Consider the following 14,068-nt stretch of genomic DNA (forward strand, 5'->3'; position numbering starts at 1 on the left):
TCTGTTATTGATGAGAACCTCTTTTACTGTTTGGCTGCCATCGTTTTTCGTACACTTTGCACTTTATCCCCAATACTTTGTGGCTGGCCAGTTGTTGCTGGTTGCTGCTACATATGGCTGCCTGTCACCTTTTATCTCTTTGTCGCTGAGCAAATACAGCAGGCACTGAGCTTCCTGCAGGTGAAGAGCACAAATGACTCAGACGCGCTTCAAAGGTGCGTCCCTCTGCTAGCCAGCAGGATGAATCTTTCTGTCACTGTGTAAAAATACAACTTCAAATACATCAATCCTGAAGGGGAGATCAGCCAGAAAATGACCTCAAGCTGCATTATCCTAGTTTTCTTTTCTTCATAGGCATTTTTCCTGAACTTCTGGAAACCTTTGTCCCCCAGACTTTTGAACTGGATGTCAAGGATGCTGAAAACCCTTTTTCTCACTGCCCTCTTTCTTCCTCATCTCTCCCCAGGAGGCCATTGCCCTGTCTTTCTGCCATGCTCACTAGTTTGTAGCATGATAAAGCAGATAATTAATTAGCTTTGAAAATAGCCCCTCTTTTTTTGCCAGTTCTGGTCCTCCATGACTCCTGAGTCCATTCAACGTGCAGAAACTGCCTGCAGCCTTTGGAGAGGTCATACGAGTATCAGATCTAGCACAGGGTGGGTCATTTAAGCTTGTCCCTCAGAGGAACAGAGACCAGGACCTTCCTCTGGTAACTTCAACAAGTTATATTAACTCAGGCTATCCCACGTAACCTCATCTTCAGTTGTGTGAAGCTGGTGATATAGCAGGAAATTAACCTTTGGCAAGGGAAGGTGGAATGCTCCTTTTGCTAGTGGTATGGACTGATGCCAGACTGGAGGAGATGCATAACCAAGGTACAGGTTATGCTTGGGGATGGGTAGCAGTCAGACACTGATAAAAAATAATAGACTTTGTGTGGGGAGGAGCCTTTAGTGGGCTTATGGGAGTGAGTCATGCTCAGGACCGTCAGGTCTTTTCTAAGGTCTTATGTGCTGAAGTCATGCACAGCAATTTCTTGCACAACGCTGGATTCTCTGTGTTTCTGTGGCTGTTAACCTAACCGGTGCTCAGCCTAGTGTTTCCCAGGATTGTGGAAGTGTTTATGATTAAATGACTAGCTATTTCCCTTTCAGTATCTCTAGCATGGCATTCACTGTACATTCAATGGAATGTACTCTTGTAGTCCCTTTTGTTTTTTTCACCAGATCAAGAAAAATTAAATGCACAGTATGAGCTGTTTTACCATTCAGTTATTTGAATGCTTGCTTCAAGCAGGTGTAATCAATATAGACTGTACATCTGGCTGCCCTCCTTTTCTTAACTCTGCAATACGTTTTTGTTGAAAGGGAGCATACTTTAGCTGCACACTGAAGTGAAAAGCTGCTTCACAGCAGATAGAAACTGAATTAAAAGAGCTGTATTGATCAGTGAATTGGCTCCAAAAGGTAGCTTCAGTGCTGCTTCTTCACTAAGATAATTAATGTTGTTTTCATGACTGAACAGTGCATTGTTCTTCAGAGAAATCCACACAGGTTATTGATTTTTCTGGTTGTTTTTTTTAACGTTTTTCTTCCTTTTCTGCCAGAATGGAGTCATGTCTGGATTGATGCAAATGCTGCTTCTGAAGGTTTCTGCTCACATCACAGAACAGCTGGGAATGGCCCCAGGAGGAGAATTCAGGGAGGCTTTCAAAGAGGTGAGAACTTGAAATGTTTTTTCTGAAGTCAAATTACTAGCCTTTTGCTCCCAGAGTCAAACTAAATAATACCATTTGTTAGTGACTAGATGTGGTGGTTTTGGCCAAATTGGCCAATGGCCGGTGACAGATGCTCCCTCCCAGCCTCTTGTGCACAGAGAGGAGGAGGAGAGAGAGAGATTTATGAGTTTAGAAGAAACTAAACTACTTTAATAAAATATTAAGAAGAAAATAATGAAATAGATACAGTATATACAAAACTGTATTAAGCTCCCAGGATGATGTCACCGTCAGGCACTGGGGAAGTCCCAGGCTGGACTCAGCGACGAGTGGGAACCTGGTTCCAGAGATGGAGTCAGGAACACCCCGATTGGGACCAAAGGCAGTTGAATAGACAGTGTCCTCCTCGGATGTCAGCCATCGAAGGAAGAGTCCCTTGGCTTTTATACTGAGCACGGGGCAGATGGGACGGAATACCCCTGTTGGTCAATTTTTGGTCACCTGTCCTGTCCACTCCTCCCTGCAGGTGGGACCCCTCTGTTCCCCTCCGCCTCCAACCCTCCAAGGGGGCAAATAACGAAATTAGCTGAGCTTGGTTGTTATAGCAATAAGTGTAATCAAGAGCCTCTCTGCATACCATTCCTTGGCACAAACTGTCTTACCACTCTGAACAAATGGTTTCAGACACAACATGCTGTTAATTTCGGAGAGTTAGAAGAGGCCTAGCTAAGAAGTAAAATTACTAAAACAGAAAGTTGGTTCTGCTTTACCTCAAACCAGGAAACTACAAAAGAGCACTCTGGCCATACTTGTGCTGACTGAAGCCTATGAAGTAATAAGAATCATTTTTGCCTTTGAAGTGTACTCAAAAGTACAGAGGTTTGTAGCCCTAAATGGCATGAAAGCAACTCCAACAAGGCTTCACATAAGGGTTTTTCCTGATGCTATTTCTGATGGCATTCGTTTTCATTAATAATTTTTTGTTCCTGTAAAATAATTGGTTTTGATTTCTGGATATGGATCTTCGTCTCACCATTGGTGGTGTCAAGGTTTCAGGCTGTGAAAACAAGCTCTAAAGCATTAGTGATAGCTAACGCATTCATCTAGAAAGAATGTTTGGGGAAGTAAAACATCTGCCTGGTCTGTTAGTCCTATCTGGTGTTTTAGCATTCCCTTTTGTACTACTGCCAGCTGTGATACTGGGAAGTATCTGCAGTTCTACTGTATATCACAACCACTCTCTTTGTCTGGGAATACTGAGACATTGTTTTAACTGTATGTATCCACCTTGCAGAATGTTTCTTGCTATTTTTATGTAAACTAGGTACTAGTAAGGAAATCTGAGATAACATAGGTGCTAAAGAATCTGGAATAATTTGATGTATTTATCGTTAAGAAAACTGTTTCAAGGCTTACTTTCCTGAGAATTCCAGGCAAAAGTGAAACATTTTAAGTGTTTTCCATTTTAAGTCTTTCCTACAACAGTGGGAAAGAAAAAATACATATATATTAGCTCTGTCCTGTTCTAGAAGGGTTATTTGAAATTTTCACACAGGTATGCATAGGAAAGAATTTTCTAGGAATTCCACACTGTGCTAAAATTTGTCAGTCTAAGCTATGGCAAAGTCTCGCCTTGCATTGTGTAGTGTCTGGCATCAGTTCTTGTTTTGTAAGCTCCTTCTTGAATATGTTTTACCATGGTAAGCTAGTAGGTTTGTGATCCTGACAAATCCTAGGTAAAAGCAAAATGAGCACAGTCATTTTACCTTAGACTTTATTCAGACCCAGATAGATATTGAGCCCCATCTGTTCACATTAAGTAGTCAAACGCAGCAGCTTTCTGTTTAGGTAAAAGTAACCTAAAGAGGGAGGCATTACAACTTAATGTTTTTACTTAAGAGTAATAACATAACATAATACCTACTCTATCTTGTAGCTGAGGTATTCTTTTATAAAGTAGTACTTCTGAAATTTTATTTACTGCAAAGCCAAAATATTTTTTGATGTTGAAGTATGACACTACTTTCTCTTTTTTAAGAAACTTTGTATAACACAATGAAACATTCTTTTAATAAGGATGTACTGTGCTGCAGTATGAAATGTTGACTGCCTTCTCTTTCAGGCCAGTAAAGTACCTTTCTGTAAATTCCATCTTGGAGACCGACCCATCCCTGTTACGTTTAAGAGAGCGATTGCTGCACTTTCTTTCTGGCAAAAAGTCAAGCTTGCCTGGGGCCTTTGCTTCTTATCTGACCCAATCAGGTATGAATAAGCATCCCATATGTTATCGAGGTGAATTGTTCAATTCTTCAGTTTGACTTCAGTATGAGCTGGAAGTCCTCAGTACCTAACCTGATGTAGTGACACTTCTTCAAGTTAGTGAGGAGGATAAATATACAAACTGCCCTGTAATAATCCATATTTTTTGAAAAGAAAGCTGCTTTCTGATCTTTTTCCAGCACTGTCTTTGATTGTCTGTTGATAAATTACTTCCAGGTCAAGTGAAAGATTTGGTGCTGGAGAATTCCTAGTGTACTTAAAAAAATTTTTTTCTTTTATTTTTATGCTGAAAGTAAAATCTTTCCCACTACTGTGTGTTGATATTGTAAATGGAAGAGAGTAGGGCCTCGGTACGCTAATTTATACTTCCTTAAGTTTTCCAGAGGATGTAGGCCTGCTGCGCTAAGTTCCGTCTAAATCAGGGCAGCTTGAGAACTGATTTTGCTGTCTGAGCGGATTTTTGGAACAAGAGAAAACATTTAAAGTCTGTGAACAACACGTGGACTCTTAATGATTACTGCCTCTTTAAAGGGACATTGTTAGGAACTCTTTTGCCTTTCAGTAATACTTCTCAGACAGCTATTCTCTTGCCCAATTTGATTGTCCCTGCCCTTCAGAGACATCCCAGTGCCAAGTTTGCTTCCTCTTTCCTTCTGTCCACAAGTAGGTGTGTGGTAACTTCCTTGAACTGGGTGAGAACGCATGCACAGCTGTCCTCCTAAATTCAGTCTGCTCCTCCCAGACTCGCAGTGGTGGGAGGCTTGCCAGAAATGGGTTCCCCGTGCACATGGTCCCTGAATCTCAGTGCCTTTCTGATACCCCATGACCAGAGCTCTGCACAGCTCATGGAGTGATCTATGGCGTTTTTTTTCAGGCTTTTAAAGTTGGGCCTAGTCAGGTCAATTAAACCTTCTGTTATCAAGTTTTAGCACTTAGTTAATTGTAGTTTCCTGTAAATACTTGCTGTTACATTCATCTGTAAAATGAGTTTGACCCTTTTTCAATCCATTAACTCCAGTTCGTGCACAAAATAAATTTTCTTACTGGTCTCATACCAGCATGAAACTATTTGCAGGCCTTTGGGGGGCATTGGGGGATGTATTTCTCTGCAACTTCTCCCATTCTTCTATTCCTCCTAAGAATGTTTTGGTTTTCAACTGCATTATTAAAACAATTACAGTATATGCACACTAGCTTCCCCCTGAATTTTGGACATAACATCTCAGTTGTTGTTGTAAATTGATTGATTTTTAAAAATAACACATGGGTAGGGGTTGAAAAGGAAAGGAAGCTGTTGAGGGGGTATTTTGCACTCAGCCATCAAGACGAGATTCTACAGAAAATGAAGTAATAATTAAACATCAAATTTGTCAGTCTGGTGCCTCTGTGATCTGTTGAAAGCTAGCAATGCATTTGTCATTTTGGCTGTGCCTGTTGACATTTGTAGTGTCCTTTAGATCTTGGAAACTTAACGATAAGTGTGTTTGGCATCATTCTTCAGTAGACAGCGATGCAAAATCAGATTATTCTGTTGACACAAACTATGACTGTACCACAGCTGTGGGTGCAAACAGAAGGTTTAACAGCACCAATAAAAGGATAAAAACGCATTACGTTTACTCCTACAGTTTCTATTTATTTATTTTCTGCCCATTTCCTATTCTTCTGTTCAGGGAATTGATTTATAACTTTGACTTCCCTGCTGAAGACCTGTGATTGACCCTAGGAACCTGCAGAACTCTTTCCATCCCCTCAGACTGTGCGTTACGGTGCGCTTTTTTTGTTCCTTAAATAGAGCCTCTGTGTGTTCAGTGATCAGATCTGCTTCCTGAGGTGTGCTCTGTGTTGCACCTTCTAAGTTTATTAATATACACTGGAAGTGGGGCACCATGACAACTATTTCCTTTGAAGCCCTGGTGCTTTTGCTCAGTTGGGTTGGCAGCTTTCAGACTGGGAAGGGTGAAAATCCAGTTGCACCGCCTACAGGCAAGTGACCTCTCTCCCTTTCCCTCACTGCAGAGGCATTGTTAGGTATCCAGTTTTACAGGTTTAGGGAGATTGTTTTGCAGGAAGAGAACTGGGGGAGAAGTGTAGAGCATGGGTTTAGGCAAATAATGTGTACAATACCCAGTTGTTTTTATTCATTGGTTTGTCTGTATTGGGCTTTAAAAGCATAACAGATACTGAGAAAACTTTACCTTTCTTTCAGTAAAGATGATGTGGAGAAATGCAAACAGAAGGATTTACTGGAGCAGATGATGGCAGAAATGATTGGAGAATTCCCCGATCTTCATCGAACGATTGTCTCAGAACGAGATATTTACTTGACCTACATGCTGAAGCAAGCAGCAAAGCAGATAGAACTACCTCGAGCCTCAGAAAGTAATTGCTGGTTATGACATATGCTTTAAAACAAAGTGTTCTTTGTGTCCTAGTCCAAAGTTCAGTTCTTGTCAGGAAATCTGGGATGTTCTGCTCATGTGTGCCACGTGTCTCATACGATTACAGTGCTTAAAAAATTAAAAAGGGATGTTACTTTTCTGTTGCAACCACCTAGGGCAGTAGACTCCAAATTGTGATTTCTTTCTCATTGTGCTATTTTAAACTGGAAAATACCAGTTAGCCTGACATCTTTTTCAAAAGGCAGGCATCTGGTATTACAGCACAGCATGGGACAGTCTAGGCTTATGTCATCCGTCTCACATCCACCCTGTTACCTCACCAAATTCATTGTCACCACTAGCTGCTCAGGAACACATTTCTTGCTAAATTAATTGCCTCTAATTTCAGTGCTCTTCATGCTTTGCTTAAATTGGGCTGCTAAGAATCCTGATGATGTGGCAATGATGGTGAAACATGTGACTCCACATGTTTCAGCAAGGTATAGGCATAAGAATAATTGCATTTCTCTAGCCTTTGGAAGTATTTTGCTGCCTTATGTAATCTGCGTGCCCTTCCTCTATATAAGCATACTGAGATATGGGTTACCTCTGATTTGCTATCTTAAGAAGATACTGTTTGTTAATCACTTCAGTGCAGACCTCTGGCACTGTCATGTGACTGAAAAAATAGCAAAGTGATTGCCCTTGTGTTCTTGCATCTCCTTTGCCTAATATTACCTCAATGCTGCCTTCATAAAGTTTGTCCAAACACACAGTATTTCCTGTTGGCCCAGCTGCTCTGGCTGAAAGAGGCACAAATGCATTCAGTTACTTGGTGCAAAGCGCAGGCTGAAAATGTAGTTTTATTGTTGGTCCTTGACTGGGTCGTGAGCCACAAGAGGAATTGCTTAGCAATTCCCCTGCTCTTCTTTTTTCCCCCTTTAAATCTACCATTTTAAAAGCTCAGTCTCTGGATCATCGATCAGTGAATGTCTGGGAAACTGGAAGGGGTTTATATGCATTATGAAGGGCTTAAAATAGAAGATGAGATGCTCACGAGAGGCAAAGAGGGGAAGAAAAACAGGTAAGTCATATACTTAAGATTCATAGTAAAATACAAAACCCCACAATTCAAATGAGCAGAAATATAGGACATCATCACCGTAGTCCAAATCATTTGCTATTGTAGGGCCAAAGTAAGGAGAAATTCCTGGACACTATTTGCAGGACTCAAATATACTTTTGGTCTGGTATATTCCTAAACTAGGTCTGATTTGTTCCTAACCTTTATCTGTTTGCCTGGGTGAACTCTTCCAAAGAGCTTGCAAATGAAACTTTCATGTTTAGTTTTTTCAGTCTGTCTTTACTCCACACAGAACCTTCTGAGGAGAAAAGTTTCTTTCAGGACTAAGTTTCAGGCAGGGCTTTAACCATTACTGGTATCATCTTTGAATCATGCCCCGCAGCAGACAGGAACACGGGTGGAGGCTGGAGCAGCTGTGATGTGCTGTGCTCTACCTCTCTTGTTGCAGCTCTGATTTAGAGCAACCCTAGAACAGGCTGGGAAAAGGCAAGTCCAAAGAAACAATTTTGAAAACGTGTGTAATAGGTCTAATGTTTTTTAATACAGCTATGTTTCATTGGGGAGGGTGGGGAGAGGCTGCTTTTGAATTTTTATTTTTTTTTATTCATTCCTGGAGAAAAATCAGAGGTGGATATCTAAAGCAAGGCACTAAGACTTGCTCACATTTTTTATTTATGTCTTTGTCACGTCCCACTCTCAGTGAAGAGGGAGGGTAAGTGACTTCAGATTTGTAAATTCTCAACAGTGCAGACTAAGGTGAGATAAATCTCAAGGTCCATATAGAAACACTTGTTAGCTTACCAAAATGATTAGTATAGCTCTTAACAAGTCCACGATAACTGGTTAGGTATATAACAAACTACGGCAAGTGGTGAGGTGTGCGTTGTGTTATTTAGCAACAGGTATAGGACAACTTATGTCAAGCGGTACTTAAGGTCGTACTTAAGGTCGTTACTTAACAACTCTAACTGTTACTTAACAATTCTAAGAGAAAAGAGAAACTGAGGGATAGAGAAAGGAAAAGACAGAGAAGAAGAGATAAAGAGATCACCCGTCCTGGTTCCAGCGTCTTTTTCAGGGAATCTTCCCAGGCATAATCTTCTTTCTTGGGAAGAATCTTCCCAGGCACGGTCGTCTTCTATTGTTTCTTCTTTGTTCCCCCTAGGGGCACTTATTTTCCCCTTTTATGTTTGCTGAATCAGCATGGTCCACCCCCCTTGCTGAGGACAGCCTTGTCTCAGGTTTCTCCCTTCTCCCAGGTGACGTGTAGCATGATTTGGGTGGAGAGACAAGTGCCATAGTCATAGATGTTTAGCATGATCTCTATAATCTTCATTAGCATATGCAGGGGTGTGCGCTTTCATATGCATTTTGCGGATAATGAAGCAGAGGTCACTCATTGGACACAATGGCCTTGAGAACTGAGAACCAGCAAGCTCACCACACGAGTGGCAGAACTATCCTGTCTTCACAAGACAGTTCTCCCACACTTCCAGGCGCCAGAAGTGTTAGCCTTATCAGTTCTTTCGAAGGCCAGGCCTGCATTATTGATTTCCTTGCGAGTGTTTGAGGCATTCCACTGAAGGCTTGGAGGGCCTTCTGCCCCTTGTCAGGGAATTTACAGTCCGTCCCTTACAGTCTTGTATTTACATATAACTTTCCCCATAGGAAAGCAGCCTGATTACTATTACTTAGAAAGTTTTCTGTGAATTACTTTTATTGTGGTGCAGTGTCAGTTTTTTTCACTGGGGAAGAGGCAATCCCACAACTTTGAGGAACAACACTTTAACTTCCACTGGGTGTTGTGGAATATGGATGGTAGACGGGAGGTGAGGGTGAGAGCTGGCATGTGTTGAAGTGGTCTAGTGGTGGCTGTCTGGCCAGCCGCTGCATGCAAATGGTACGTGTTTTGCTGTTACTTGCCGAGGCCAAGTCTGTAACAGGAAAGTTAACAGGGGCAGGTGTGGTCTCGAATGCTGTTCTCCGATTGTTCATTCTGCTTGTTAGCCCAGGGCTCGTCACAGTTTGGATGTGTGCCAGCTGCCACTGTCCAAAGCGGTAGAGAAAGCTCTCTGTTCAGGAGGCAGCAAGGACCAGGGCTGTTCCTGATAAGCAGTACAGAAACATGACCCACACAGGGAAGGGAAGGAATTAATGTAGCTTGCATCTGCTGAGCCCCTCACCCCAAGGCTGGAGTATGAGCCCTGGCCAGGTCTGTTTACTGAAACAAACACTTCCTGAAAATCCAGAAACCATGCTAGTTTTATTTTTTACAGACTTTCAACATAAGAAGCAGTAGGTGAGACGAGTATTAACTTTTCATATGTAACAGAGTTTTAGTATCTAGTAATAAGGGTCTTTACCTCTCGGAAAATTCTTTTTTGTAACCTCACACATTACATATGTTTATAGCTTGAAATTAGTTGTTTTACTGATGTGTTCCTCTTTTTCCATCTTTCTTTCTCAGCTGAACCTCGAAAATATATCCCAGCTGTTGTAGTTGGTGTTGTTGGGATGGGTCACGTACCTGGAATTGAAAAGAACTGGAACTCGGACTTAAACATCCAGGAAATAATGAGGTAACAGTCATCCTTTCCAAGTTTCTCTTGCTAAAAGTCAGCAGTAATTGGCTCGTTCGGGGGTGGTTGTGGTTTTGGTTTTTTTTTTTTTCTTGGTTGTCACAGTTTGAAGAAACATCCCTACTGTCACCTCTGGCCTGTCAGTTTACTGACTTGCCATGCAGTGCTTGGAGATTGTGCTTACAGCAAAGGAAAAGGAAATACCAAAGGAAAAAGTAAATAGTTGGATATCAAGGGAAATAGAGATGAGAAGATGCCTTTGTCTAGAAATAAATTTATTGATCCATGTTTCAGGCTTTTCAAATGAGAATTCAAGTCAGGTTTGTAGAAGATGGTGAAAAGTCTAGCTTCCAGATGGCTTCCAGTCTAGCTTAGGTAAATGCAGACTTTTGGATTCAAACCTTTTGTTGTGTCAGGGCACTGCTGGCTCTGGCAAGCTTACTATCACAGTTGCTCATAACCTGTTTTTAACTGTATATAAAAGTAATAATATGTTTTAATGTATATAACTAAATATGGGCTGATTTAAGCTGTGTACCTGGAGAACTCTTGCTTCAAAGTACCTATTAAAATAGGCGTACGTGCTTTGTAAAAGAAGGAATTGAAGAACCAAAATGTTCGTACTGTGTGTATTCTGTAAAGCTACAAAGGTCAGGACTTCAGAAATGTGGGAGGGATTATAATACGACCTGGTAATACAGGTCTGTGGTGGTTTAGGATAATAGAGCCTTTCGAGTATTGGTACGTTATCTTATCCCATCTGTTCACTGTGTTTATATAAGCACCTCACTGACTGTTTCTATCTCATCAGAAGCTTTGAAAAACTGAAAAGACTGTGCCCTACCTAAATGGTGTATTTAGGTATCTAAAATATGATTTAGAGAGACTTTTGGTATCTGGATCCAAGAATGCAATGGACAGAAGCCCTGCCTAGCCATTCATAAGTCTGTATCAAGACTAAGCCTGGAGTGACTCAAGACTGGAGTCACAAACTAGGCGTCCATATTCCTCTGCACCCTCACACATAACCTGTAAAATGAGGTTGCCCAAATCCATGTAATTGTATAGTTAATGTTGGTTGCATCATTGACATTACAGAACTGAATAGCCCAAAGCCTGACTATGCATCTTCAAGTTCATGTACGGGGTCTTTTTCATCAAAGTTCAGGCTCTTTGACTTGATCATCTTTACCATGACAGTGCCATAACTAAGTGGAAGGGCTACCAGTATCTTTCATAAGACATTAATATTCAATTCACGTGACTTTCTAAAATAATATGAAGCAAACGACATTCATAAGACTACTATATTTGAGACCCATTTCTCGTTAAATGTTTTTACCCCACATGCGGTTGCACTGCAGTTGCAGAGGGGAGTTACGAGGGGGTTTTATGTGTTAGTGGTTGTCACCTCTCTAAAGTGAAAAGTTCTTTAGGCTTTTACAGGTATTTAGTAACGTTTTACAAGTTGCAAAGGAATGCAATCTTGGAAGATCATCTGGATAGAAACAGACATTTCTCAGACTTCCAATTTTTTAAGTTCATGCATTGAACCTGACTCTGAGCAGACCTTACTATTTCTTCATATTGTTATGAATTTATTTTTTTTAAAAACTCTTACTGTATATTCTTGTAATATGCAAAAATCTTACCAGTAATACCTCTGCCCTAATTTGAGCACATGGATCTAAACTCAGTCTAGTTGTATCCTAACCTCAGCACATCTAACCTGGTTTGAGTGGGCCCATAACGTTTTTGCTCTACTGTAATTGGTTGCTGCTGAATACATTAGAAACATTTTCTAGAAATAAATAAATGAGAACTTGTGGCTTCTTTGAAACAACATGCAGAGACCACTCTGTCACCTGTGAGAGGCTTATCTGAGTTGCAGTGTAGGCACGCTGTGGGCGCAGGGCCAGCTGAGCTACTGCACAGCCTGGTAGTGAAGGTCCAAGGCCACGCGTGCATGTGGCTGTGCTTTCAAAGCCAGTTTTGTTTTGAAGGTAATAGTAACCGTTTGCTTCGTATACAAAGTTAATAAGACAGCTTGAAGGCAAGGGTAGGCCTGGTGTGCCTGTTGGCCTCTGCCCTCCTGGTTCCAGGCGGCCGGTGCAGAGACTTCCAAGTAACTCTGGGAAGATCTCAAAGCCAGCAGTATCTGCCAGATCAGGGACAGCTTCATGCGAAGCCTCTCTGATTTGTCTGCACTGTCCTCTGTGGAGCTCTGGAGGCCAGGAGTACTGCAGGGGCCTGGTCTCCACGTGCTCGTGCTGGGAGCTGCAGCTAGGCTGGTGAGCCTGCCTGGCTTCCAGGGGTACACCTTGCTGAAACACCCCCCTGAATCTGTGCAGGGGCCAGCCTGGCTCCAGACCTACCTCTCCTGGCTGCACAAACCTGACCAGGTCCCGACACACATTATCCAGAATATCCAAGCTCTGTTTTCCTCCATTACCCTGAATGACAGTTAATTGACTGTACAGGTGTTGGATTTAAGCTCTGTTTCTTCTGACTTCTGTCTCTGTGCAGAGGTATGCATAGTAATTTTATAAACAGTTCAACAAACTATATTGACTTCTAATATTCTTCAAGAAGTGTTGATGTTGTCTTAGTTATTTAAATAGGGTGATGGCCAAGTCAAGCTCCATAGCCATTAAGAGTGGCATCATACATAAGCAGAAAAAGCTTTATTATTATTTATTATTGTTGTTGCTGTTACTATTTAATTTTGATGTGGCGTCTTGAACATCAAAGAATACGTTATTCATTCATGACAAACCTGTTACCTGAAAGTCTCCTGCACTCTAGGGGGGCAGGGGCGAAGATCCTTGTTTTGATTGGAAAATGCCTGTTCTTTCCACCTGTGCAGGTGTTAACATTGTTTTCTGTCTCTGCTTCAGCGTGCCTCCTCCATCAGCTTCAAGTAAGATTTTCAAATTTGTCATAAAAGCAACAGTATTTGGACTGATGGGATACGGCTGCTACCGAATAGGTCAAAGGACAGTTCAGTTTATCCTCTCGATGCCGGCAGCACAGAGCTATCTTCAGAAGCTGACAGAAATCAAGTCTCAGCATTGAATGTCGAGTGGAGGCCCTGTGTGAAGAAGGTGGGAAAAAGGGTGACAGAGGCAACAACTGTGAACTGGACTGAAAGAAGAGGGAGATAAGGATTCTAGGCAGAGGTGATTGATGCTGAACAACGCTGAATCGCTGTATAATAAAAGATTTGATACTAAAGTTACACCAGCTATGATCTAATGAATAGGTTTGATTCCTGGTAAGTGTGTTGCATGAAACCACATGATTCCAGATTGAGGTAAAAGAAATATGTACACAAATATATATATTATATATATGCATACTGTATATATAATATATATTACTGATGATGTAGTACAGACAGCTTAAAGAGTGTATGTTCGTGACTTCTCTTCCAGAGGAACAGAACAACACGAAGTAACCTAATTGGCTGCATCTGTTCCGAAGTTCAGGGACACTTGTCTTGAGTGGTTCTTTGCTTTTTTTCCTTAGGTATGATAATACCTAGTGGTCGTTTCTGGTGCCAGACACTTTTACATATCATTTAGAAGGACATCTTCTCAATGTGTGTTTTATACTTAAAACATTTAGGCTTTTTTTAAACTTAAGAGCTTTCCAAAAATTTCAGAATTGTACAGGCTGTCATACGTACACCGCTCAAATTTTTTACAAGCCTTACTGAAGAACAGGAACGTTGCCTTTAGATTGCGTCCCTTGTTACCACCGCCAGTTGAATTGTCTTTCTCCTGCATAGAGAGGTATAGCCACGCCACCAGAATGCAATGTGGTTTGTGTCAGATGTTTACAGGACACTGTGTTCCTTTAGATTAGCTTATTTAAACTGTATTATTTAGACAAATCCTGCTGGATTCAGTATTGTAAATTTACGAGACTAGAACTACTGTACAACTTACTTTTGTTTCTCGGACCTTTCATTATTGGGACAAGAAGTCTTGGAGTTGATAGTACCCGCCCCTCATTTTTGATACAT

At 41.3% G+C, this 14,068-nt stretch overlaps 1 protein-coding gene across 2 annotated transcripts in view; it reads left to right on the forward strand.

The window, feature by feature from the left end:
- Nucleotides 1-14,062, forward strand: part of TRABD (TraB domain containing) — a 36,385-nt gene extending 22,323 nt beyond the window's left edge. For both annotated transcript variants that reach the window (XM_074590600.1, XM_074590694.1), the window contains exons 6-10: nucleotides 1,607-1,717; nucleotides 3,840-3,979; nucleotides 6,207-6,379; nucleotides 9,930-10,041; nucleotides 12,939-14,062. In XM_074590600.1, coding sequence (XP_074446701.1) covers nucleotides 1,607-1,717; nucleotides 3,840-3,979; nucleotides 6,207-6,379; nucleotides 9,930-10,041; nucleotides 12,939-13,116 — 714 coding nt within the window. In that variant the 3' untranslated portion in view covers nucleotides 13,117-14,062. The remainder of the gene's footprint in view (nucleotides 1-1,606; nucleotides 1,718-3,839; nucleotides 3,980-6,206; nucleotides 6,380-9,929; nucleotides 10,042-12,938) is intronic.
- Nucleotides 14,063-14,068: the final 6 nt, after the last annotated feature.

The sequence above is a fragment of the Larus michahellis genome, chromosome 1 (assembly GCF_964199755.1).
Source record: "Larus michahellis chromosome 1, bLarMic1.1, whole genome shotgun sequence".
NCBI lineage: Eukaryota > Metazoa > Chordata > Aves > Charadriiformes > Laridae > Larus > Larus michahellis.